Source organism: Suncus etruscus, chromosome 8 (assembly GCF_024139225.1).
Source record: "Suncus etruscus isolate mSunEtr1 chromosome 8, mSunEtr1.pri.cur, whole genome shotgun sequence".
In the NCBI taxonomy this organism is placed as follows: domain Eukaryota; kingdom Metazoa; phylum Chordata; class Mammalia; order Eulipotyphla; family Soricidae; genus Suncus; species Suncus etruscus.
This window is the reverse complement of record NC_064855.1, coordinates 3,531,105-3,556,430: the sequence shown is the minus strand read 5'-3', so window position 1 is coordinate 3,556,430 and position 25,326 is coordinate 3,531,105. Positions and strand designations below refer to the sequence as shown.

Sequence of the window (25,326 nt, the reverse complement as noted above, 5' to 3'; positions counted from 1 at the left end):
GTGGGGCACTGCTTGGGCCCAGTCTGGTTGGGAGTCGTCAGAACTGTACTCAGATATTCTCAGGGAGCCATGAGGGGCCAGGGGCTGAATTTGGGGCCTTCACACTCAGAGCAAGTGCTGCGGGGCTTGGAGCATCACCACAGCCTCAGCCTTTCTCTTCTATGGGAACAGTAATTTTTCCTCCACTTAGCTTCAAGCAGGACATGCTATTGCAGAACTCTTCACCCTGTTGTTGCTGCACTCACAGATGTGGGCACATGTGTTGAGAGGAAAGTGGTTTTCTTGTGTTATTGTGTTCTGATCTTTGGGACACCATCCCAGAAGTGAGAACTCAAATACTCCAGTGCAAATACCACCCAGCCACCGCCCCAACATTCCCTGGCTTCAGTGACTGCCCCCCATTATAGCAACCCACATCTTCCTGCATCTTTGCCCAGCAAATGATGGTAGGTCTGACCTGCTATGAGTCTTCTCTGCTCTTCCTCCATTGCAGTGGCTGTATGCGGCTCTGGGAAAACAAATGAAAGAAGCTTTTTTGCTAACAGAAGCACATGATATACAGGAAGCTGAGAAAATAGAGAGCATTGTTTCTGTTCTTCAGCATAGCGGGACTGTGTACGGCTTCTGTTCTATGCCTCAAACCCTAGGAGACCAGCAGGCACCCCTAGCACTGTCCTTCCACCAAGCATCCCTGGCATGTGGCAGGGTGGCCATCCTCACCACTGGACCCCACCCCATTCCCAGGCCTTCAGATGTGTGGGGACTTGGGATTCCCTGTGCACCTCCAAGCTGAGACCTTCAGTGTGGTGAGACACAGACAGCAGCTCACCCTGCTTTTGGGTACTAGGATGCCCAATGAGACCTGAATCGCAGGGACCCATTGATCCCCATTCCAGTCCCCCAGCTCGGGTGAAGCTTGCCGAGACTCTCATTATGGCTGTATCTTCCACCAAACTCTTCCTTCACAGGATCGGCCACTGTACAACTCAACATGGTCTTGTCCACATTACCTCCGTGTGGCTTTTTTGGCATCGAGTTCTCTTTCCTCCCCCAGGCCGCAGTGGGTTGCCTGTACAGCTGGTTGCCAACCTCTTCAACCTGGACCTGCCCCAAGACTGGCAACTGTATCAGTATCATGTGATGTTCCATCCTGACGTCGAGTCCAGAAGGCTGCGAACTGCTCTGCTCTGTGGCCACGGCGAACTTTCTGGCAAAGCAAAAGCCTTTGACGGAGCCACCCTCTTTCTCTTGGAAGCGCTGGAAGAGAAGGTAGAGTGAGGCTGGCGGTGGAGGTCATATCTGTGCGCCAGCACCGTGCGCCTTTCGCTGTCTGCTGTGCTTGCTCAACCTCACCTCTATTTGGGGTCTCTTCCTGGTGGCTGAGTGCTCTCCTTTTCCCATGCTCTTTGCTGACAGTCAACCTTGGTCCTGACCAAGCTAACTGATTTCTGAATCAAGGTGAGGGCCTGGAGTTATATAAAGTAGAAGCTGTAACACAAGCTGATTTTCAACCTTTTGTTGTTGTTTTAAGACACAGAAGGTCCTGATGTTTCCTTTTGAAACTCCCCCCCCCCCAATGGTCACAATGTTCTATTCACACCACTTAGGTTCTGCCTTTGAATTTGAACTTTACGTTTCAGCTTTGTGCTCCCAGGACTGTTGGTAGAGAGAGGCCTTTAAATGGGTCCTCATATTGCCTTCTAATTAGTTGTCTCCTGATTGGTTCCTTTGGTTTTCCTATTAAATGGATGTTTCCCCATTGCCTCCTCACCTGGCTTTTTCCCTTCCCCTTTGGGGGTCGGTTTTGTTTTTCCCAATAAAGGCTGCTTTGGAGGCCTGGAAAGGGAGCTGCCATTTTGGCTTGTGGTTCTACATGATCGGCTTGTGGGTGAACAACTTGCGGTGTTTCTGGCCTTCTATTCCTTCCCAACCACGTGTGCATCGGAATTGCTGCTGGATCTGCGTCTCTTGTCCTACCCTGACTTGAGGCATGGGGATCCCTCTCCCTCTCCGGGGATTGTGGAACGCACACCCACCATTTCACACAGGGCTTCCTGCCAGCTCCGCACTGAACTTCCCCTTCCCCCTTTCTTCCTGTAATGCTCCAGGCCTGGGCTTAGCTAGCCACGGGTGCAGGATACCCACACTGGCTTCTGCTGTGCAGTGTGGTCCTCTCCTGGTCTGCTCAGGCCAGCTGCAGAACTGAGCCCCTCTCCCCCCAGGTCACGGAGCTGTCAGGTGTGACCCAGAGGGGCCAGACTGTGCAGATGACTGTGACGCTAACGAGGCAGCTGCCAGCCAGCTCCCCTGTCTGTATGCAGGTCTTCAGTCTCATATTCTGGAAGTAAGAAAAAGAACTAGCCCTGGACTTCCCGGGCTGACCGGGAGAAACCTATGAGAGAGCTTTAGGTGGGAGGAGCTCTCTGCTAACCTGGCTCTTACCCTTGCTCGATCCTTGTTGTCAGGGTGAGATGAGCAGCAGGTTTTTTGTGGGGGGATCTTCTTTTTTTTTTTGTTTTTGGGCCACACCTGGCGGTGCTCAGAGGTTACTCCTAGCTGTCTGTTCAGAAATAGCTCCTGGCAGGCACGGGGGACCCTATGGGACACCGGGATTCGAACCAACCACCTTTGGTCCTGGATCGGCTGCTTGCAAGGCAAACACCGCTGTGCTATCTCTCCGGGCCCCACGGGGGGGGATCTTCTTGCCTCCACCACAGCATTGCTTTCACCCCCTTCACTCTCCCACATGAAACATCTGCTCTTCCTCATGGCTGGTTGGGGCTCCAGGTCTGGGCATGTAGAAATGTAGTTATTGAGGACCGAGTGATAGTACAGCGGTAGGGATTTGCCTTGCATGCAGTCGACCCAGGACAGATCCAGGTTCAATCCCATAGGGTCCCTGGATTCTTCCAGGAGTGATTTCTGAGCACAGAGCCAGTAATAATCCCTGAGTGCCTCCGGGTGTGGCCCCAAAACCAAAAAAAAAAAAAAAAAAAAAAAAGGAAAAGTGGCTATTGAATCATGTTTACCAGAATTTCAAAACATTTACTTTCAGGGTGTTAAAAAAGTTGTCTCTGCACCGAATTGGACGGAACTTCTACAATCCTTCCCAGCCCGTGGAAATTCCCCAGCACAAGTAGGTCGAATTCTTGTTCCAGTTCCTCAGAAGTTGTCCTCACACATGACGTATCAGGGACGTTAAAGTCCTGCAGTCCAGTGAGAGTCACTGGGGCGCAGTGGGGACAGGACTGGGTTTCTTTCGTGGTCAGGAGCTTTAGGTGCTTGTTTTTTGGTTTTGGATTTACATCTGTGTGTGATTGGATACCACATGGTGCCAAGTCGAACCCAGGGCCTCATACATGTGGGCCAATTGCTCTGGCTCAGATCCACCGTGGGCCCAGCTCACGATTTTTGGTGACTGAGTAGTTTTTGGCTTTCCTGGTTGGTGAGCTGGGTTGGACCTGAAGCCCCCAACTGGGATCTGAAAAGGGCTTTTCTGAGTGGGCAGAAGCAGTTTAAGCGAGTTCCACTGGCAGACAGTGGGACCAGCCAGAGAGCAAAGGACAGGCAAACTGCTCCCTGATTTCACCAGAGTTGTCAGAACCTGTCACTGCTCCCCAGGGTGAAGTGCAGGTACAGGGCAGTGGGCAGCTTCCTATCCTGTCCTCATGGTTTCCAGTCCTGTCCTCACAGTTTCCTGTCTTGGGCTTCCTGTCCTGTCCTCATGGCTTCCTGTTTTGTCCTCACGGTTTCCTGTCTTGTTCTCACGGCTTCCAGTCCTATCTTCATAGCTTCCTCTTTTGGTCTTCCTGTCCTGTCCTCGGTTTCCTGTCCTCTACCCATACTTTCCTGTCTTGTTCTCATGGTTTCTGGTCCTATCCTCATAGCTTCCTATCTTGGGCTTCCTGTCCTGTTCTCAGTTTCCTGTCCTGTCCCTACAGTTTCCTGTCTTGTTCTCATGGGTTCTGGTCCTATCCTCATAGCTTCCTATCTTGGGCTTCCTGTACTGTTCTCACAGTTTCCTGTCCTGTCCCCATAGTTTCCTGTCTTGTCCCCACAGTTTCCTGTCTTGTCCTCACAGTTTCCTGTCTTGTCCTCAGGGTTTCCTATTCTTTCTCTGGCTTCCTATCTTAGGCTTCCTGTCTATTCTCATGGTTTTCTGTCTTGTTCTCATGGCTTCCAGTTCTATCCTCATAGCTTCATATCTTGGGCTACCTGTCCTGTCCTCACAGTTTCCTGTTCTGTCCCCACAGTTTCATGTCCTGTACTCTTGGCTTCCTCTCTTGGGCTTCCTATCTGTCCTCATGGCTTCCTGTCCTCACAACCCTGGCCCCTTGCTCATCTGTCTTGTCTCCTTGACTATCTTATCTTCTCAGCCATTTGTGTCATCACCTTTGCCATCTATCCTATCTTCACTTTAACCCTATGGTTAAAAATAATGTTGACAGGGCCCGGAGAAATAGCACAGCAGCGTTTGCCTTGCAAGCAGCCAATCCAGGACCTAAGGTGGTTGGTTCGAATCCCGGTGTCCCATATGGTCCCCCGTGCCTGCCAGGAGCTATTTCTAAGCAGACAGCTATGAGTAACCCCTGAGCACCACTAGGTGTGGTCCAAAAACCAAAATAATAATAATAATAATGTTGACAGTATTTTTCCCAGTATGATAATTTTTTTTTCTTTTTTAAGATTGTCGCTTTGGCCTGGGTTCTCCATTTCTGTGTCACAGTTTGAAAAAAGACTCCTGTTTCATGCTGATGTGAGCTATAAGGTGCTTCGGAATGAGACGGTTCTGGAATTCATGGTTGATCTCTGCAGCCGAGACACTGGACTCTCCTTTACCGAGGCATGTGAGAAGCAGCTCATTGGGCTTGTTGTGCTGACCAGGTAAGGCCTGATGTCTCTGTCCTTCCTTCAGAAAGCATGAGGGTCTCCTCAGGTGAGGCTTGATGTCTCTCTCCCAGGGAAGGCATGAGGGTCAGCCACTGAAGCCTGATGTCTCAGAACTGAGTGTGTTCTTCAGACCTCACATAGGCATGAGTCTCTTTCAGGCTAGATGAGTCTTTCTCAAATGACTTTCTCTGTCCTCCATGATTCTCAAATACTGGAGGCTAAACATCTGAGTGACACATGGAGAAATACCTCAGTGGACTCCTCTATGACCCAGGATTGGGGATGCTCATCCTCTGGGTGGAGGAGGCAGAGAAATCCTGACAGTTCGGAAGAGCTGGCCCATCTCTCACATCATCAGGTACAACAACAAAACCTACCGTGTAGATGACATTGACTGGTCGGTGAAACCCATTCACACCTTCCGGAAGCGGGATGGTACCTGCATTACCTACGTGGAGTACTACAAGCAGGTAGGAACACTTCCTGCTCCTCTGGGTGGCACCCAGGTCATCTATGTAGAACAATGTCATCAATGCTCCCCAGCCATTCTCCCTTAGCTCAAGTCAGTTGCCCTGCCTGCCTGCTTTCTCACTCCACCCTACGAAGGTCGGCACTGTCCCATCTGCCTCACCTTTATTCCACCCTGCAAAGGCCAGCATTGTTCCATCTGACTCACCTGCACCCCTGAGTGACACCTGCCCCCCCCCAGCACTCCATTCTCTGGTCAGACATGTAACTCTGTAGAATTCAGATGGAATTGTCCTTCCTACCCCTTCCCTTCATCACCTCACCCCCTTTCTTGGTACCCATCTCTCCTGAGTCCCGGCTCTTCCCCTCAACCTTTCTGAGGTTCCCAGGGCCCCAAGAGCACCAGCTCTGGAATAAGGGTTGCTGCTTCAGCCACAAGCCTGCAGTGTGGCCTTTCCAGGGCTGTCTGACCTCCCGCATGGACCAGTGATTACTGGGAGCAGCAGGGCTGGCCATGAGGGGCCCCCACATCTCCATCAGCCTCGTATACATTTCTCTCCTGCCATCACCCAGCCCTCCCCTCTGAACCCCTCCTGAAGTGACCCCTGAGCACAAAGCCAGGAGTAAGCCCTGAGCACTGCTTGAGTGTGGCCCAGAACAAAATAGAACCCCAAAGAATTGAGCTTCCACATAACCCAGAGATCTTATTTCTTGAATTCTATTCCAAGGTCAGATAAATTTCATCTGGGGTCGGTCACATGCAAGGCAAATGCTCTACCACTGTGCTACTGTTCCAGCTCAGGAAAAAAAAAAAAAAGATTCCTGCACACCTACAGGCCCCAACTTTAACCTATAAAAAATACTTTTCAGAGGCCGGAGAGATAGCATGGAGGTAAGGCGTTTGCCTTTCATGAAGAAGGTCGGTGGTTCGAATCCCAGCATCCCATATGGTCCCCTGAGCCTCCCAGGAGCAATTTCTGAGCATAGAGCCAGAAGTAAGCCCTGAGCGCTGCCGGGTATGACCCAAAAACAACAACAACAAAAAAAATACTTTTCAGGGACCAGAGCTATTGCACAGTGGGGAGGGCATTTGCCTTGCACATGATTGACCAGATTTGTTCCCTGGCATCCCATATGGTCCCCCGAGCCTGCCAGGAATGATTCCTGTGCACGAAGCCAAGAGTAACCCCTGAGCACCATAGGGTATGGCCCCCCAAAAAGCAAACAAAACCTTCCAGCATTGAAAAATGTGTCATGGATATGGATAAAAATGACCCAGTGGGTAGGTGTGGACCTCCTGGCCCTAGGTAAATAGGGTAGTGTGCACCTGTCTGCTCATCCGGGCCACACCTGCCTTTCCAGGAATTGATTTCCTGGACTCTGGCCCTGCCTCTCATGCCTTGACTTACAGCCTTCACTATTCCCCTCCATGTGCTGTTGGGCAGTGCAGAACCAACCTCTCATGCCCTAGGCAGGGAGTCAGCTATGGTCTCCTTATCCCAGGAAGACACACATCAGAGAAGGATAGTGACCGGGACACCAAGAAGAGTACTATTAGCAGATAGGCCAAACCCTTCCACCAGCCATAGCTGTTGAATGTAGCACAGGAAGGTGGTGAAAACTAGGGAACCTTGGGGCTGGAGTGATAACACACTGGTAGGGCATTTTTGCCTTGCATGCGGCCAACTCAGGATGGACCTGGGTTCGATCCCTGGCAACTCTTTTGGTCCCCCAAGCCTGCCAGGAGTGATTTCTGAGTGTAGAGCCAGGAGTAAAGCCTAAGCACTGCTAGGTATGGCCTACCCCCAAAAAAAGAAAAGTATGGAGTCAGAAGAGTCAGTGAAAATGGGTTTTGTTGGGAAGAGATGCTTGCAGTCCATTTGGGGTTCCATTCTCCCTGTGTCCCCCTTGTCTTCCACAGCAATATAATATCACCGTGAGTGACCTCGGTCAGCCCATGCTGGTTAGTCTGCTGAAAGGCAAGAGGAACGACAATGCTGAGGCACGGCTGGTCCACCTGCTCCCTGAGTTGTGCTTCCTCACAGGTAAAGGCTCGGCAGTCAGTGGTTAGTGCTGTCCTCCTCCCATGAGCTTTCAGTCAGTGAGTTTTAGTCCTGGGAGCAACTGGCTTGGGGTCAAGAAGGCTGAAGCTTTGAACATGGCAGGGACAGTCAGGTCAGCTCTTCGCTTAGTCCCACATGTTCTGATGTGATTTCGACAGAATAAAAAGGCTACCTGAGATTCCTAAAGCTGAGAATCACCATGTATCTCCCAACTTCCCTTCTGTAAGACATAAGATCAAAAGGAAACTACGGTGTGGGGAGAATGTGTGTGTATTTGAGTGTTTGAATGTCATTTGCATGTGTTTGTGTATGTGGATATGTGTGTTTGAGTGTGCCTCTAGGTGTGCTTGAGTGTATGTATGAATGTGTGTGTTTGTGTGTGTGTGTGTATATATATATATATATATATATATATATATATATATATATATATATATATATATATTTGAGTGTGTGTCCAATGTATGAGTGTATAGCTGTTTGAATGTATTTGTGTTTATGTGTGTTAGAGATTTTGTGTGTGTTGTGTGTTTGAGTTTCTGAGTGTCTGAATAAGTTCAATGTATGTCTGAATATAGTGTTTGTGAGTTTGTGTCTGAGTGTGTTGAATTTTATGAGTGTATAAGTTGTGTGTGTGTTTGTGAGTACATGTTTGAGAGTGTCGAATGTGTTTCTTTGTGATTAAGTATTGAGTTTGTGTGTATGAATGAGAATGTAGAATGGGGAGATGTGTGTATGAATATTGCATGTGAGTGTGGTCCTGGAGGTAAAGCCCAGGCCCCCCACACACACGCTGGCCGGTAGCTCTGCCAGTGAAGCCTATCTCCAGCCCTGGTAGGATGCTCCGTGCCTACGGGATCCAAGTTCTCAGGGTTCCAATGGGGGGACTGCTGTATCCGGGAAATGGCTCCCTGTCCCCACAGGCTCTGGGGGAAAGGCAGGTGGGCAGGCCCAGGAGTAGGGGAGCACTGGTGCCTCAGTGAAGGGAGGAAAGAGGCCCTCGCCCTCCTGTATGATGCACATGTAGGTGAAATCCTGCTGTTTGGGGCTGTGTTCTCAGTGGCCCCAGCATATTTACAAGGCTGTAGGGGGGCTCAGGAAAGTGAAAGTGCCCAAAGTGGTAGACTCTAACCTTGCCTACGTGAGACCCAGGACTGGAAAGCCAGCATGCTGTGTGGGGTCCCCACAACAATGAAACCCAAGTGAGGACATTAGCCTTCCTCCTGGGGACTCTGAGAATAGTGCTCAGGGGACTCGACCATCCACACATCTTCCACTGTCCCCAAATTGCCTTTCCCAGGGCTAAGCAGCCAGGCCAGATCTGACTTCCAGCTGATGAAAGCTGTGACTGAGGAGATACGCCTGAGTCCTCTGGAGCGGCAGCAGCGCCTGTCTCACTTTGTGGATGCCATCCAGAGGTAGATGGGCGCCCTGGTCCAGACCCTACCAGAGGGGCTCAGAACACAGTGCTCCTTGATGGACACATCTTGTTCTTGCTGACCCAGTGAGAGGGGAACTTGTGGACCGTGGGGTCCAGACCAGAGGGTCATTGGCTGGCACGTGCTGTTTCCACTTTGACCTGTCTCCATCTCTCTGGAGGAAGTTCGAGTGGAGAAGAAGGCTTTAGTTAAACAAGGGGGCCGGAGTGATGGCATAGCAGGAAGAGCATTTGCCTTGCATGTGGCTGACCCAAGTTCAATCCCCAGCATCCCATGTGGTTCCTGAGCCCACCAGGAGTGATTTCTGAGCACAGAGCCAGAAATAACCCCTGAGCATCACCAGTTGTGGCCCCAAAAACAAAACAAACAAAAGTAAACAAGCTCACTGAGTTAAGTTCTAACCATTCTGGGTTTGAAACCTGGCATCCCATATGGTCCCCTCAACCTGCCAGGAATGATTTCTGAGCGTAGAGCCAAGAGTAAACCCCTGAGCACTGCCGGTTGTGACCCAAAACAAACAAACAAACAAACAAACAAAAACAAAAATGTTCTAACCACTCTGGGCCCTGTGATCCAGGTCAGGAACACTCTGGACTTGCCTTGGGGCACCCCAGCAGGAAGAGAGCAGGATTTGGGCAGAGCAGCCCCTCTGGAGCCTGGGGACTGGTGCGAGGCCCCCTCCAGGCCCACTCCAGACCTGGCTCTCTACTCAACTGGCTCTCCCTACAGAAACAAGGATGCTCGCTTTGAGCTGGAGACCTGGGGGCTGCAGGTTGGAGCTCAGCTGTCTGTGACAGGCAGGGTGGTGCCTGCTGAGAAGATATTCCTCCAAGACCACGTGGTACGTGCCTCCGCTGTCCTCACTGGAACCACTTCCCTGGTAGAATAGGGGCATGGGGCTGGGCTGGTTGCCTGCTCCCCTTTTCCTGGAACAGTCTCTCTCTTCCTCTTCCCCCTCCCTGCTCTTTCCCCCTCCCCTCCTCTCTCTCTTCTCTCCTTTCCCTTTCCCCTCTCCCCTCTCCTTTTCCTTCCACTCCCCCTCCCTCCTCTCCTCTCCTGTGTGTCTGTGCATGGTCTTGGCCCCTGGGCATGCAGAGGGAGACATTAGAGAAGGTATGACTTGGGCCCGGAGAGATAGCACAGCAGCGTTTGTCTTGTAAGCAGCCGATCCAGGACCAAAGGTGGTTGGTTCGAATCGTGGTGTCCCATATGGTCCCCCATGCCTGCCAGGAGCTATTTCTGAGCAGACAGCCAGGAGTAACCCCTGAGCACTGCCGGGTGTGGCCCAAAAACCAAAAAGGAAAAAAAAAAAAAAAAAAGAGAAGGTATGACTTGCTGTGATATTCTTGTGGTTTGGGTGGGAGCACTCCCATGGCACCATACAGTCCACGGATGATAGTGCAGGGGCCAGCGAGCAGACTGTGGCCTCTTCCCTGGGAAAACAGACAGGGAAAAATCTATTTGCACTGAGCCCAACCCCAGGCCCCAGGGGCTGTAGTAATGCCCCGACATTCTCAAATAAGAAAGTAGAGGATACATCCTTGAAAGGGCAGTGCTAGGAGCTGAGTACAGGCATAAGATAGTGCCCAGCAGACACTCATGTGGGCGAGTGGGCATGCAAGACCCTCTGGAAACCAAAACAAGAAACATGCTTGAAATTTAAATTTGTTTTCTACTAGCTGCCGTTTTTTTTGTTTTTTTTGGGGGGGGGGTGTTTTGTTTGTTTGTTTTTGGGTCACACCCGGCATCATTCAGGGGTTACTCCTGGCTCTATGCTCAAAAATCGCTCCTGGCAGGCTCGGGGGACCATATGGGATGCCGGGATTCAAACCACCGACCTTCTGCATGCAAGGCAAACGCCTTACCTCCATGCTATCTCTCCGGCCCCATTTTCTACTAGCTGCAGTTTTAAAAGAAATGTTGTATTGTAAGGTTCGGATAACCCGCTCTCCAGCTGCCTGGCGGAGAGTAATGAAAAAGACTCAAACCCAGCAATAATGCAAGTGAGTTCTGTTTATTATCTGGCCGGTCAGGGTCCGAAAACATTCTCGTAGCCCAGTAGAGGTTTGCGGACCCCAAGACCTTAAACCAGTCTTCTTTTATACAGAATTTAGGCGGGCAGATGCATTCTTAACGTTAAAGCACAATCTTGAAAAGAAACAGGAATGAGCACTGACATGGGAGAACTGCGTCTGAGGGTGGGAGATAAGAAGATTTCAAATTCCAAGACTTTAGGGTGGGTGGGCCACACAGGAGCAGCTCGTAAAACGCAGGAAACAGGGAGGGGGCAGGAGCAGGCAGGCAGCATCTGTAACTCAGCAGATAAATATGTAGTCAGGCAGCTAAAGAAAAACAACATATGGCTAGTTAAAAATGAAACGGAAGTAAATCCAGGCAAGAGAGTTTCATATGTCTTTTAAATTTTTCAATTTTCATTACATGTTCATTCCTTTCATTTCCCACTTCTCTTTGTATATAATTCTAATCCTAGAATTATCTTCATAGTAACCACTGCTTTCACAAACCAGGAATGTTGGGGGATTTAGGGACTGATGATCATTTTTCTGTAACTACTTCCTGCTGAGAAGGGGCGATGACTCTCGGGACCTGGATGGAACAGCAAGTGTATCATTTTTAAAAATTTAGGAGGGGAATATAGCTGGTCATAGTCAAGCTTTCTATTGGTCCGGCACTCAGAGGTCACTTTGGGTGAAGCTCATGGGACCAAATAGATGCTGGGGATTGAACCTGAGTCAGCAGCATGCAAGGCAAGTGTCTTCCCCATTCATTGTATTATTGCTCCAGCCCTGGAAATGATGAAAAAGTGAGATTATGAGGGCGGGAGCAATAGCACAGCTGGAGGGCATTTGTGGATAATTGGACTTGACCCAACATATATTCAGTAACCTTTTTTTTTTTTTTTTTTTTTTTTTTGGTTTTTGGGTCACACCTGGCAGTGCTCAGGGGTTATTCCTGGCTCCAGGCTCAGAAATTGCTCCTGGCAGGCACAGGGGACCATATGGGGCGCCGGGATTCGAACCGATGACCTCCTGCATGAAAGGCAAACGCCTTACCTCCATGCTATCTCTCCGGCCCCTCAGTAACCTTTTCTATATGTGGCATTTGCCACATTTCCAGTGTCCATCAACAACGCAAAGCTGCTCCATGGGACAGGGAAGGTGTCTGTGTGTAAGAGGAAAAGGTTCCGTTTCCCTGGGGGGCTGCAGTGCCCAGGCAGTGGGGTGCAGATGAACATCAGGAGGGCTGCAGCACCCCAGGTGACACAGATATGCCAGCGTCCGCGTTAGCTGGAGGTGCCCATCCCCACGCTGGCGACTCTCCAGCTCTAATCCTTCTCCTCCTAGTGCCAGCCTGAGTCTGCTGCCAACTGGTCCAGGGACATGCAGATGTGCAAGATTTTAAGCGCAATGCCTTTGAATAACTGGATGCTTCTGTACTGTGATCGCGAGGAGTCTGCAACCCAGTATTTCCTCAATTGCCTGATAAGAGCTGGAGGCTCCCTGGGCTTTTCCATCAGTCACCCCAAAATGTGAGCCTCTGCTAAAAGCATTTTTTATCTTCTCATGGATGCTTTCAGTTGGGCAGAAGATGAGATAGTGATGGATGCAACTCAAAACCTTGACTAATGGGCTGGAGAAATTGGACATTAGGGGGGCATTTGCCTTGCACATGGCTGACCTGGGGGTCAACCTCCCATATCCCATATGGTTCTCTGAGCCTGACAGGAGTGTTTCCTGAGCACTGACCCAGATGTAACCCCTGAGCACTGCCAGGTGTAGACCAAAAAGAATGAAAACCAAAAGAAAAGATAAAACCTTGGCTAATTGGCTGGAACAATAGGATAGCAGGGAAGGTCCATGCCTTGCACACAGCCAACTCTGGATCCTCAGTATCCTGTATGGTCCTCCGAGTACCACCAGGAGTGAGTGATTCCTGAGCACAGAGCCAGGAGTAATCCCCGAACATTGCTGGGGTAGCTTCAAAACAAAAAACAAACAAAAAATCAACCTTGGGGGCCTGGAGAGATAGCACAGCGGCATTTGCCTTGCAAGCAGCCGATCCAGGACCAAAGGTGGTTGGTTTGAATCCCGGTGTCCCATATGGTCCCCCGCGCCTGCCAGGAGCTATTTCTGAGCAGACAGCCAGGAGTAACCCCTGAGCAATGCCGGGTGTGACCCAAAAACCAAAAAAAAAAAAAAAAAAAAAAAAATCAACCTTGACTAAATAAGTGTTCTTTGTTTTCTTGTTATTTTGTGGTTGGGGATATATGGTCACACCCAGTGATGCTAAGGAATTATTCCTAGCTCTGTACTCTGGAATTATTTCTGGCAGGTCTGCAGGAACCATAGTGTCCTGGGGATGGAACACAGGTCAGCCTGGCTTTGCAAGACAAATGCTGTCCCCACCATACTATCGCTCAGGCCCTAGGTCAAGTGTTCTTAATCTGCCAAGAAAATAGTTCTGAGAGAATTTGCAATAACATTTCTATTCAATTATTTTGTTGTTCTTGGTAAGACTTTGTCTTTGCATAGTTTGGTGTTGCAAGTCAGCCCCTGAAGAGGTTGACTGATGGAGGGATGGAGGATGAGGTCTTTCCCCTCCAGCTTGGAGCACGAGTCTGCCACCCTGTCCAGCTGACGATTCTGAGGTGAAGTGGAGGGTAAACAGCTCGCAGACAGTCAGGCTTGTGGAAATATTAGCTTTATTCGGAGGACAAGACTGAAGTCCAAAGACTCAGCATAAGTTCCAGCCAAAAGCCTCTCGCCTTCCACAGACCCTTGTTTTTATCCCCCCAAATCAGGTACCACCCAATGGTGGAAGCAGAATCAGGTACCACCCTAGGGTGGGGGCAAATGCCAGGTCACACCCTAGGTAGGGCACAATCACCGGTCAGGGTAGGGTCAGTAACATAATAATCCCCTAAAATATTTACATACACAACAGTTGGGTTCTTTAATAAAACCATTTCAGTACCTTGATGTATTTCTAGTCACAGTGTAAGTACTTACTATAGTCAGATATTGACCTCAGCTCTTTCCTGTAGAAAACATTAATTATAAATTGATGGTGGTGGATGATGGTGAAATGGAGGGATGGAGAGAGAGGCCTTTGTGCAACTCCCTCTAGCTGTTGGTCTCAGAGTGACATCGAGGAAATGATCCACAAGCAGTCAGGTTTCAGGAGACATCAACTTTATTAAGGCTCTAGCCACCATGTGTTTTTTAAAGCTTTTAAGCCTGCTCCATAAGTACATAAGTAGCCTTGCATTCAAACCTGTCTCTCCCAGCCACCTCTCTTGCTGAAACCTCATTCCCAATCTCTCTCTTGCCCCTGAGGCAACCATTTGATGGTGGGATAAAAAATTAAAATAGAGAACAGCGAAGCCCAACTGATTTGAAAGCTGCATCTAACTTTGTTTCAGGTGTATCTCTTGACCTAAGTCATTTTCTCGCTGATTTGAATGTGCTTTATAGTTTTCCATAATTAATGTTTCCAATTGCATAATGTTTTACTGTGTATTTTAAGATAGTAGCCTGTTTTCAAAATTTATGTTCTGTATCAATGTTCTTGTAATTTTGTTTAGGGAACAGTTAATGGAAAGGAACAGGAAGTTTCAGGAAAAAATACTTGGTTAAATAGCATTAAGTAAGAAAGTTAAATAATAGGAACAAGGATGGTCCAGTATAGGGCTTGGTAAATAAGCATTAAGAAAATTGTAAGCTACAGGTTACAAGGAAGCCAACCCGGGAGGGACTTGGTTCGATTCCCTGCACCCATATGGTTCCCCAGCTTGCCAGAGGCCATTTCTGAGTGCAGAGCCAAAAGTAACCCTGAGCACCCCTGCTATCTCTCCGGCCCCATGATTTCTATTTCTGAATTTATATATCTGGTCATGTGACACTAAAATAAGGGATTAAATATCTTCAAATTTTATCTTTTTTATATAGCATAAGAGTGCAAGAAATGTCAGCTGCATTCGTTAAAGCTATACAGAGATATTTTGATCCCAACGTTCAGTTGGTAAGTAGTGTCTTGATGTATAATTTTAATTTTTATTTATATCTAAAGTATATCTAAAATGAAAGCACCAGGGCCAGAGAGAGAATACAGTGGGTAAGGTGTTTGCCTTGCATGTGGCCTGCTGGCCAACCTGGGTTCAATCCTCAGTATCCCATATGGTTTCCTGAACCACCAAGAGTGACTCCTGAGAACAGAGCCAGGAGTAACCCCTGAGTATTGACATGTGTGGTCCAAAACAAACATTTTATTTTCCTTTCTATTATATTGATTTTTGAATACTTGACATAATAGCCTTTAAGAGCCTGCATTTTTCCAAGTTATTTTGCATTTTCTTCCCCTGAAATTCAAGATGATTTGATCTTGTAACTGTTGGCCTCTTAGCGCCACCTTGTGGGAGGTCCGAAATGGTCCCACCCTTGTGTGTGAGTGAGACAGAGACGTCTGTCCCTCCGTCCCACCCTCCCTGGGGCTGCAGAGATAGAACAGAGAGGAGGGCTTTTGTTTTGCATGTATTTGACCTGGGTTTGATTCCTGGCACCACAGCAGGTCTCCTGAGCCCTACCAGGAGTAATCCCTGAGCATCGCTGGTGTGGCCCAGACAGACAAGACAGGACAGGACAGCCCTCCCTGTTGTTAGAAATTCCTCTGCTCTTTCTTTCTTCCTTCCTTCCTTCCTTCCTTCCTTCCTTCCTTCCTTCCTTCCTTCCTTCCTTCCTTCCTTCCTTCCTTCCTTCCTTCCTTCCTTCCTCCCTCCCTCCCTCCCTCCCTCCCTCCCTCCCTCCCTCCCTCCCTCCCTCCCTCCCTCCCTCTCTCTCTCTCTCTCTCTCTCTCTCTCTCTCTCTCTTTTTTGGTTTTTTGGGCCACACCCGTTTGACGCTCAGGGGTTACTCCTGGCTATGCACTCAAAAATCACTCCTGGCTTGGGGGGACCATATGGGACACGGGGGGGGGGGGGGGGAATCCCGTCTTACGCTAGCGCTTGCAAGGCTGACATCTTACCTCTAGCGCCACTTTCCCGACCCCTCCTCTGCCTTTTCTAATTCCAAAAAGCCTCTCTCTCCCCAGGCCTCAACCACTCACTTCCTGCCCCGTCTCCTCCTCCCATTTCCCCAGCCCTTTCTTCCCAAGTCCCCAACATTCCTAGGCATGCCTCATGCAGAGCTGTATAGCTGCTTCTCCTTTACTCCACTGGGCAAAGAAAATGATCGCCCTAATGTGTAATAAGATGGGACTCCCAGAGCATTTGCACAAAGAGTAGAATGACCCCGTGGTCACTCTCAAACTCCCTACCCACTGACATTCCATATTGTCATCCTTTGCCCTCTCTTTCTGCTCTGTCTTTACATCTGTCTCTCACATTTCCTGAACCATGTGATCCGTGAGCTGCAGGCATGCTGCTCTATGAACTTTAACTGTGGTGTGAAGTCACATTCCTGCAGAGGAGAGTTGTCTAGATCAGAAAAGGGGGAACCATGAGCAATACCCACCCAGGTGCCCATTTCCACCTGTCCTTCCCTTGTCATAGGACACTGACCACCTCCTTCCCTCACCCAATTCATCTGCCCATGCTGAAGAGCACAAACATGAGATTCAAGAGCAAACCCTTAGTCTTGGTTTCTCTAAAGCTTGTCTGTAAGCAGATTCAGTCTAACCTTTGGCAGGAGAGTCACAATGAGATCCTGCCTCCTGCTGCCTCCTTCCTGAGCTGCTTTGTGGGTCAGAGTCCTCCGATCCAAAGGAACTATTCAGCCAGTACTTGGGGCTTAGTCCCAACTCAGTGTTCAAGCATCACTCCTGCTGGTGCTCTGGAAACCTTTTGTAGCATCAGGGATACAACTGAGTTGGCTGCCTGCAAGGCAAGAGCCTACACTGCCCTGTTTCTGGAGTTGGCAATCTTTCTTTATGTCTTTGTGCTGGTGAGCACAAGGGTAGGGAGCCAGGCAGAAACCATGCAATGTGTCTGAGAAGGCACCTCCTGGGTTCAAGCATTCTGGCTGTCATTGGGTTCAAGGTCACAAAGACCCAGTTTTTATTTGCTGTTAGGCCTAGGAGGACAGAAGATCCTGGGGCTCCACAGGTTTGCTGTAGAAGGTTCTTTGGAGCAGGAACTGACATCCCTTCTGCTTTGCCACCAGGTAATGTGTGTGCTGCCCTCGAATCAGAAGGGTTATTACGATGCCATAAAGAAGTTCTTGAGCTCTGACTGCCCGGTGCCCAGCCAATGCGTGCTGTCTCGAACCCTGCACAGGCCAGGCATCACGAGGAGTGTGGCCACCAAAGTCGCCCTGCAGATGGCCTGCAAGTTAGGTGGCGAGCTGTGGGCTGTGGAGATCCCCGTAAGGACATTCCCGTTCAGTAACCGCCTGTCACAGATGTGCAGAAATCCAGGTGTTCACATGAGCCAGGGCTGTGTCTGGATCTAGGTCTGCAAGGCCTGCGGGGCCCTGCACACAGGCTCTCCGAGTCCCACAAGCTCCAGGTGGACAGCAAGGACATGGGCCTAATGTTCTTCCTCATATGACAGTGCTGTCTTCTCCCTCCTGAATTGAGGCCAAGTGCAGGGCAAGGGGGAGGGCATGGGGCCGGAGAGATAGCACAGCAGTAGGGTGTTTGCCTTGCACGAGGCTGATCCAAGACAGACCTAAGTTCGATTCTCTGCATCCCATATGGTCCCCCGAGCCTGTCAGGAGCGATTTCTCAGCAAAGAGTCAGGAGGAGTAAGCCCTGAGAGCCACCAGGTGTGGCCCCAAAACAAACAAACAAAAAGATGGAAAAGGGAGGGCAGGGTGCCGGAACCTCGCTTCCGTGCCAGGACATGGCTCACTCTTAGAGCCCCTCCTGAGGTGCCTGACTGTGTGAGGGGCTTTTTTGTTTTGGTTTGGTTTTGGTTTTTGGGTCACACCCGGCAGCGTTCAGGTCAGGTGTTACTCCTGGCTCTATGCTCAGAAATTGTTCCTGGCAGGCTTGGGGGACCCTATGGGATGCCGGGATTCGAACCAATGACTTTCTGCATGAAAGGCAAACGCCTTACCTCCATGCTCTCTCTCCAACTCCAGTGAGGGGCTTTTCTTGAGTGTCCTATCAGAGGACTGAGAGTGTCCTGGCCTCCTCTGGGCCCCTAACCATCCGGGTCCTCCCTTGTTCCTCCTGCTAATATGCTTCATCTCCATAGCCTCAGCACATCATACAAAATGAGTCATTTGATAACTCAGGATGATTTTGAAGAGAACGTTTATAGAAAGTCTTAGGGGATGAGGGGAAATGAGCTCTCCTACCTTTGACATGGAGGACATTGAATTTTACAGTTAAAGTCACTGATGGTGGTTGGCGTCGACATCTGTCGTGACACCTTCAGCACTGGGATGATGGTGGTTGGATTTGTAGCCAGCACCAACCCTGGCATCACAAGGTATGTTCACAAATATCCCAATACTGGGACCCAACAAAAGACTACATAGTTAGGAGGTTTGCATTCTTCCACTTGAAAAGTAGAATCATTTTCAGGGCTAGAATGGTAGCACAGTGGTAGGGTGTTTGCCTTGCACACGACTGACCCACGATGGATCCGGGTTCGATCCCCAGCGTCCCATATGGTCCCCTGAGCCTGCCAAGAATGATTTCTGAGTGCAGAGCCAGGAGTAGTAACCTCTGAACACCACTGGGTGTGGCCCAAAAACCAATCAACCAAATAAATAAATAATAGGATCATTTTGGTTTCACACCTAACAATGTGATGAGACTGGAAAGAGACTCCTGGGGTGTACACAGACTTCATATTTGGGGACCCCTACATTGACCCCACACACACAGTCCTTCATTCAAAGGCATGACTGAATTTTAAAGAACAGAGGGACAGTGTTGGGGTAATATGAAGCTTCATATGAATAGGTTGTTTTCAGGGTCTAGAGAGAAAATGTAGAGCTTAAGGCACTTGTTTTGCACATGGCCAACTCCAGATCAATCCTCAACATCATACACAGTTCCCTCACCAAGAGTGACCTCTGAGCACGGAACCCAGAGTAATCCCAGAGTACCATTGGAAGTTCAAAACAAAAAAATTAAAATTGAAGCTGCTTTCATGCCGATCTTAGGCTAACTCTTAGGGCAAGCTCTCAGAAAGATGCACACGGAAAACGTTGGGCCTTTTTCTGAACACCTGCTTGGTTGAGCGCCATTCTAGGAGTCTCGCTTGCTGTATAAACAGAGAATTTTGGGGTCAGGCTGCCTGGATTTACTGGCCAGCAACAGATTCTGGTTCTGGAACCTCAATATGCCCCAGTGCAGTGCTCTGAGAAGTGGGGTTCTCGGGTGTCTCTGCAAAGGCCTTTCTGGGACTAACCAGTCAGTGACTTGCTGGTTCCTGGCCCAGCCCTCAGAGGTAACGTCAGATTCAACTTTAAAACAAGTCTTAGGGTTTTTTTGGGTTGGGTTACATTGGGTTTGGGAGCCATACAAGCTGTGCCTAGGGGTTACTCCTGATTCTGTACTCAGGAATAACTCCTGGATACGCATAAGAGACTCTGTGGAAGGCAGAAATCAAACCTAAGTCAGTCCCATGCCAGGCTAGCATCCTACCCACTGTTGTATCTCTCTGGTCCCTGTTGGGTATTTGTGACAGAACCATTATTTTTATTTTTATTTATTTATTATTTTTTTGGTTTTGGGCCACACCTGGCAGTGAGGGGTTACTCCTGGCTGTTTACTCAGAAATAGCTCCTGGCAGGCACGGGGGACCATATGGGACACCGGGATTCGAACCAACCACCTTTGGTCCTGGATTGGCTGCTTGCAAGGGAAATGCCGCTGTGCTATCTCTCCGGGCCCAGAACCATTATTTTAAGGCAGTGGACTGCTGACAGCAGATTTCTTCCTTGACTTAAACGCTATTTGATTCATTCTGTTGAACCCGAGGTCAGTCATGAAGTCAGGGAAAAGCAGAGGCCTGCTGGAGGGTCCATGTGTCTGGGTTCCTTAATCCAATGGTAATGGGCTTTTCCTGGCAAGGAGGGTCCAATGGGTGTCACTGCTGCTCATATGTTTTAAGAACTAGAACAATGCTTGTAGAACATGGATGGTGATGGGATGGATGGAGAGGCCTTTCTCCTCCAGCCCAGGCCACGCGTCTGCAACCCCCTCCCGCCTGCGGGTCTGAGGGTTCAGGATAGCGGCGAGGAAATCCACAGACAGGCTTCAGGGAACATCAGCTTTATTCAAAGCCCTATCCACCACATTGTGGCCTATAATCTTAAACCTATTTAAGCTTGCTCTCTTCAGCTTGCCCTGCTTCTTCCTCCATCTCTCTTGCTGAATCTCCCTCCATCTCTTTTCCAAAGTCCTCCAAATCTCTCCCCTTCCCCTGAGGCAAAATCTTTCGTTACCCACCAAAGACCCCTCCCACCAATGGGTAGGTCTTATTAGCAGGTAAGGTTACAGGGAGAGTGGGGTAACAATGCTGGCATGAATTATCTGAGTCGTCCTCCTTTCCCAAGTCGTTTCAGTGAAGCTTGCTTCTGAAATGTCAGTAATTTCAGAGTTGAGACTTCAAGGCAGAAAGGCTCATCAACTCCCTTTGCAGTGGTATTGAGCAGTCTCTGTTCATTGGTCTTCGCAGGCCAAGAGCCATGCCACACTCTTTCTGTAGACCTATTTCTGACAACTCAGCAAGGTGCTGTTAGTGTCCTGGGGACAGATCCAGAGATGCAACTCGGCTTCAGAGCTATCACACACAGCACTCAATCAGGATGGAGACTCAAAGGTGTCTGTCACTAATGCTGAGCTCCAGTTTCCCCAGTCAGGAGGCTACAGTAGAGGGACTTTGATAGCCTGTGATCCTGTAGTGAATGTAGACCTGGGTCATCTGTCTCTGCTCATGGTGTCTGTTATCCGCACAGCCCAGTGATGTTTGCTGACATGGGCCTCTTCTGTCCTCTTGTCCTCTACCCTCTGCCCTTTGCAGGTGGTTTTCCCGCTGTATCCTCCAGAAATCGACGACTGCAGTTGCAGACAACCTGAAAATATTTATGAGCGGTATTGGGGTTCTCCTACTTATCCTTACACCCAGAGTCTACGTATTTTATTTGCATGGGTGGGGCCAAAGGTGCTGAGTCACCTGGCTTCCCGTCCAACCCCCCCTCCTGTGAGCCCAGCAAGAGAGTCTGTAAACCGTCTGTGTGTGAGAAATAGAGAGTCAGGAGGATTTGGGTGGCTGCTGGACCTGGCACATAGTTGGCAGGAGAAAGACGAGCAGCCTGGAGGAACTAGGCTTCAGACTGGGCAGGTGGGGCCCGGGCCACTGGGATAGGGCAGTGATGCCAACAGAAAAGACAGTACAGAAGTATCAGCAGAGGGTATATGACAGGGAGATTTTAGAGACAGGACAAGGAGATGCCAGCAGATGGCTAGGCTCTGCCAGGCAGCTGGGAAAGGGCAGAGAGGAAGGTGCCCAAGAGAACAGAGCTGAGGTCCCTTACATGGGGCATCTCTGCTCTACCTGGGGAAGTGTGCAATGCACCAAGATTTTTCCTAAGTGCATCTGATGATAATAGTTGGTGAATCCTGAGGCTAAGGGGCATTTGTATGACCTTCAGATGAAGTAAGTTTTTGTTTATTGGCTCAATATTATTTTACTTTGGGGGGCTACACTTGGTGGTGCTCAGGGGTTACTCCTGGCTTGGTACTCAGAGCATGGCTACGCAGGGGGAACCATGTGGATTGCCAGGGACAACTCAGGTTGCCATATGCAGATGCCTTACCTGCTGTGGTCTGAGCTGTGGGCTGGATTTTAAAGTCTTGATAGTGGTACGTTTAAGGATGTACCAGCATCAGACCTTTCCAGGGCTCCCAGAGCAGAGATCAGGTATGATCCCCGCAGTTGTCCATTTTCATGTGGTAACAAACAGCCCAAGTCCAGTGTCACTTTATTCTACAATTATCTGGAACCCACTGATGTGTGAGCATGGCCATCGTCGGGAGACCCCACTCTGTTCTTGGGCAGAGGGCGTGTCACCCTGTTCTCACAGATGCCGACCCCCACAGGTGCCCTCAACAAGTGGTACAAGTTCAACCACACTCTGCCGGGACGCATTATCGTGTACCGGGAAGGCGTGGGTGACGGGGAGCTCCAGGCGTTGGTGGAGTACGAGGTTCCACAGCTGCTGAGCAGCGTCACAGCTTCAAGCCCACACTCCAGGTACCACGCATCATGGCTGCCGTGTGCCTGCTGCACTCTCAGACCTCTCGTCAGCCCTCACTCTGCTCGAGCACTGGGCTTCATGGGCCCCATCTCCTTAGAGAGCAGCAGAATTGGGGGGTCTCATGCAGAGAGCCTGGGTGTCATGGGGAGCATGGATGTAAATGGGGTCACAGGCCCTGGATTGGACACAGTCAACCAAGCCCAGTATAGGTTGCACCCACTGCCAGACCTGCAAGAGTAGCCAAGGCAGAGGATGTCGGGTAGGCCAAGCTCACCTGGGCAAGTGTAAGGGCCATTTTCGAACTGGCAAAGGGGACAGGAGGAGAGGCCGAAACCAGCTCCTTCACAGAGCTGAGAGGCACATCTCCAAGTCTTGCAGCATCTTAACCAGGCCACTCTGTGATCAGTGCCCCCTCCTGGGTGGCAGGAAGTAGGGGCGCAGGGGCCTACAGCTGTGTCTAAGCAGCCAGAGATAGGCACTGTGCCCTCAGCCCTGTTCTTGCCCTTTCAATAATGCCACAGAGACTGTGCAGGATAGATGTTAGAAACGAACAAGACAGTTCTTAGTTTGGGTTCTTTTCTGTCTTTTGGCTTTTGAGCCACACCCAGCAATGCTCAAGGGTTACTCCTGGCCCTGAACTCAGGAGTTACTCCTGATGGTGTTTAGAAGACCATATGGGATGCCGAGGCTTGAACTCAGGTCAGTTGCAAGGAAGACGAACACTCTCCTCGCTATGCTATCGCTCTAGCCCACGGTTCCCAATTTAAGTCACTATATCTAGGGTCAGAGAGATGGGAGGGAATTTTTTTTTTTTTTTTTTTGGTTTTTGGGCCACACCCGGTGACACTCAGGGGTTACTCCTGGCTATGCACTCAGAAGTCGCTCCTGGCTTGGGGGACCATATGGGACGCCGGGGGATCGAACCGCGGTCCGTCTCCTAGGCTAGCGCAGGTAAGGCAGGCACCTTACCTCCAGCGCCACCGCCCGGCCCGGGAGGGAATTTTTATTTTCTCTGTTTTATTGTGTTTTTCTTTTTCTTTTTTTTTTTTTGGTTTTTGGGTCACACCCAGCGGTGCTCAGGGGTTACTCCTGGCTGTCTGCTCAGAAATAGCTCCTGGCAGGCACGGGGGAACCCTATGGGACACCGGGATTCGAACCAACCACCTTTTGGTCCTGGATCGGCTGCTTGCAAGGCAAATGCCGCTGTGCTAGCTCTCCGGGCCCCTTCATTGTGTTTTACTAATGAGTTTGGTGACTATTTTATTTGGCTATATCTAATGGTGCTTACACTACAGTGCAACAAGACGAGCACTTTAATCGCTGTATGGTGTCTCCAGTCCTGCTCCCTCTCCAAACCATTCACACACACAAGCACACACCATACACTCATACATGTTCATGCATGCACGCACACACACAAACCCTCACAGCTCCCCTGTGTGTCCTGCCTTTAGCCCCAAGCTGTCGGTGGTGGTGGTCCGAAGGAGGTGTGCCCTGCGCTTTCTTGCCGAGATGAACCGCACCATCCAGAACCCACCGCCTGGCACCGTGGTGGACTCGGAAGCTACACGCCCAGGCTGGCAAGTACCCCGGGAAAACAGACCATCATGTGGGTGAGGCAGCCGGGGGTGGCTCCTTGGGTGGCTGCTGTCACCTGATCGTCCCTCTCTCCTTCAGGTATGACTTCTACTTGGTCAGCCAGACTGCTGGCCGGGGCACGGTCAGTCCCACTTACTACAACATCATCTATGATGACAACGGCTTGAAGCCTGACCACATGCAGAGACTCACGTTCAAGCTGTGCCACCTTTACTACAACTGGCAGGTGGGTGGCCACGAACCTCCTGTGTTACCACTGTGTAGCCCCCTGTATGGCCATTGTGTTACTACTATGTAACTGCTGTGTGGCCTCTATGTGGCTGCTATGTGAACCCCCCATGGCCACTGTGGCCCCTGTAAGATGGCTATGTGGTCAGTGTATGGCTTCTGTATGACCTCTTGTGGCCGCCTTGTGACCACTGTCATGTGACCACATGTGACCACATGCCAACTGCCATGTCTGATGCCTCTCTCTGAATCTGCCTCTCCCTTCACTCCTGCCTTGAGGAATAGATGAAGAAAGGCATTTGGTCCAGAGCACCTGGGACTGAGCAGAGGGGAGAGAGTTCTTAGAGTAGGTGAACTTGATCTCTAGAGGATATACCCCTGTGTAGAACCGAACCAGGACTGGGCCAGAGAGATAGCACAGCGGTTGGGAGTTTGCCTTGCATTCGGCCAATGAGGAGGGATCCGGTTTGATTCCGGGCATCCCATATGGTCCCCCAGCCTGCCAGGAGCAATTTCTGAGTACAAAGCCATGAGTGATACCTGAGCACCACTGGGTATAGCCCCAAAACCAATCAATCAATAAATAAAGTTCAAAAAAATTTTAAAAAAAGAGGGGCCAGAGCGCTAGCTTAAGATGGGCCACAGTTCGATCCCCTGGTGTCCCATATGGTCCCCCAAGCCAGGAGCTATTTCTGAGCCCATAGCTAGGAGTAATCCTTGAGCGTTACCGGTGTGACCCAAAAACAAACAAACAAAATTTAAAAAAATAATTTAACCAGGAATAAGGTGGAAATGGAGACTATCAGTACCTCCACACTGCTGAGGGGGTGGACATGTCTGATGAGGAGTGTGGGAAACTCTCAGGGTCCAGCTGCTATTGTAACCCAAGGCTCTGAGCCCCCCGACTTTCCCACTGGCCATCAACCCCATGCCTGCCTCAGAGCAAAACTGGGTCTGCCCCACTGCAGGGCCCTGTGAGCCGATGACCTCTGGGAGCCTTTAGTCAGAGATGACCCCCAGATAAGTCCTAGGGTAGATGAGAAAACAGGGAACCCCCGGGAAGAAGCAGTTCCTAACATCCCCTATTATGGCTCTTCCTCCCCAGGGGCTGATCCGCACACCCGCACCCTGCCAGTACGCCACCAAGCTGACCTTCCTGGTGGCCCAGAGCATCCATAAGGAGCCCAGCCTGCAGCTGTCCAATACCCTCTTCTACCTGTGACCGCAGCAGCTGCAGGAATGGGATAGTATGCCAGCAGCTGGGGTTGTGTGCATGAAGGGGTCCTGAGCTTAATTTTAGCTGCTGAGAAAAATCAACAGGCTCAGTGTCATTGGGAAACATTGTTGGGGTTCAAAGAGGGAACAGCAGGGGTAAATGTGGGGGGTGGGCTTGTGGAGCTAAAA

The 25,326-nt window shown here is 50.0% G+C and overlaps 1 protein-coding gene across 1 annotated transcript; it reads left to right on the top strand.

Annotated features, from left to right (window-relative positions):
- The first annotated feature begins 752 nt into the window (after window positions 1–752).
- PIWIL4 (piwi like RNA-mediated gene silencing 4) lies at window positions 753–25,311 on the top strand. The gene is made up of 18 exons (XM_049779017.1): window positions 753–840; window positions 1,055–1,269; window positions 2,223–2,344; window positions 3,056–3,136; window positions 4,687–4,884; window positions 5,249–5,360; window positions 7,280–7,403; window positions 8,722–8,839; window positions 9,590–9,701; window positions 12,226–12,410; window positions 14,830–14,902; window positions 17,038–17,238; window positions 18,208–18,311; window positions 20,859–20,929; window positions 21,938–22,091; window positions 23,550–23,675; window positions 23,773–23,920; window positions 25,028–25,311. The coding sequence occupies exons 1-18, from the start codon at window positions 753–755 to the stop codon at window positions 25,142–25,144; spliced, it is 2,349 nt and encodes a 782-aa protein (XP_049634974.1). The 3' UTR covers window positions 25,145–25,311.
- Window positions 25,312–25,326: the final 15 nt, after the last annotated feature.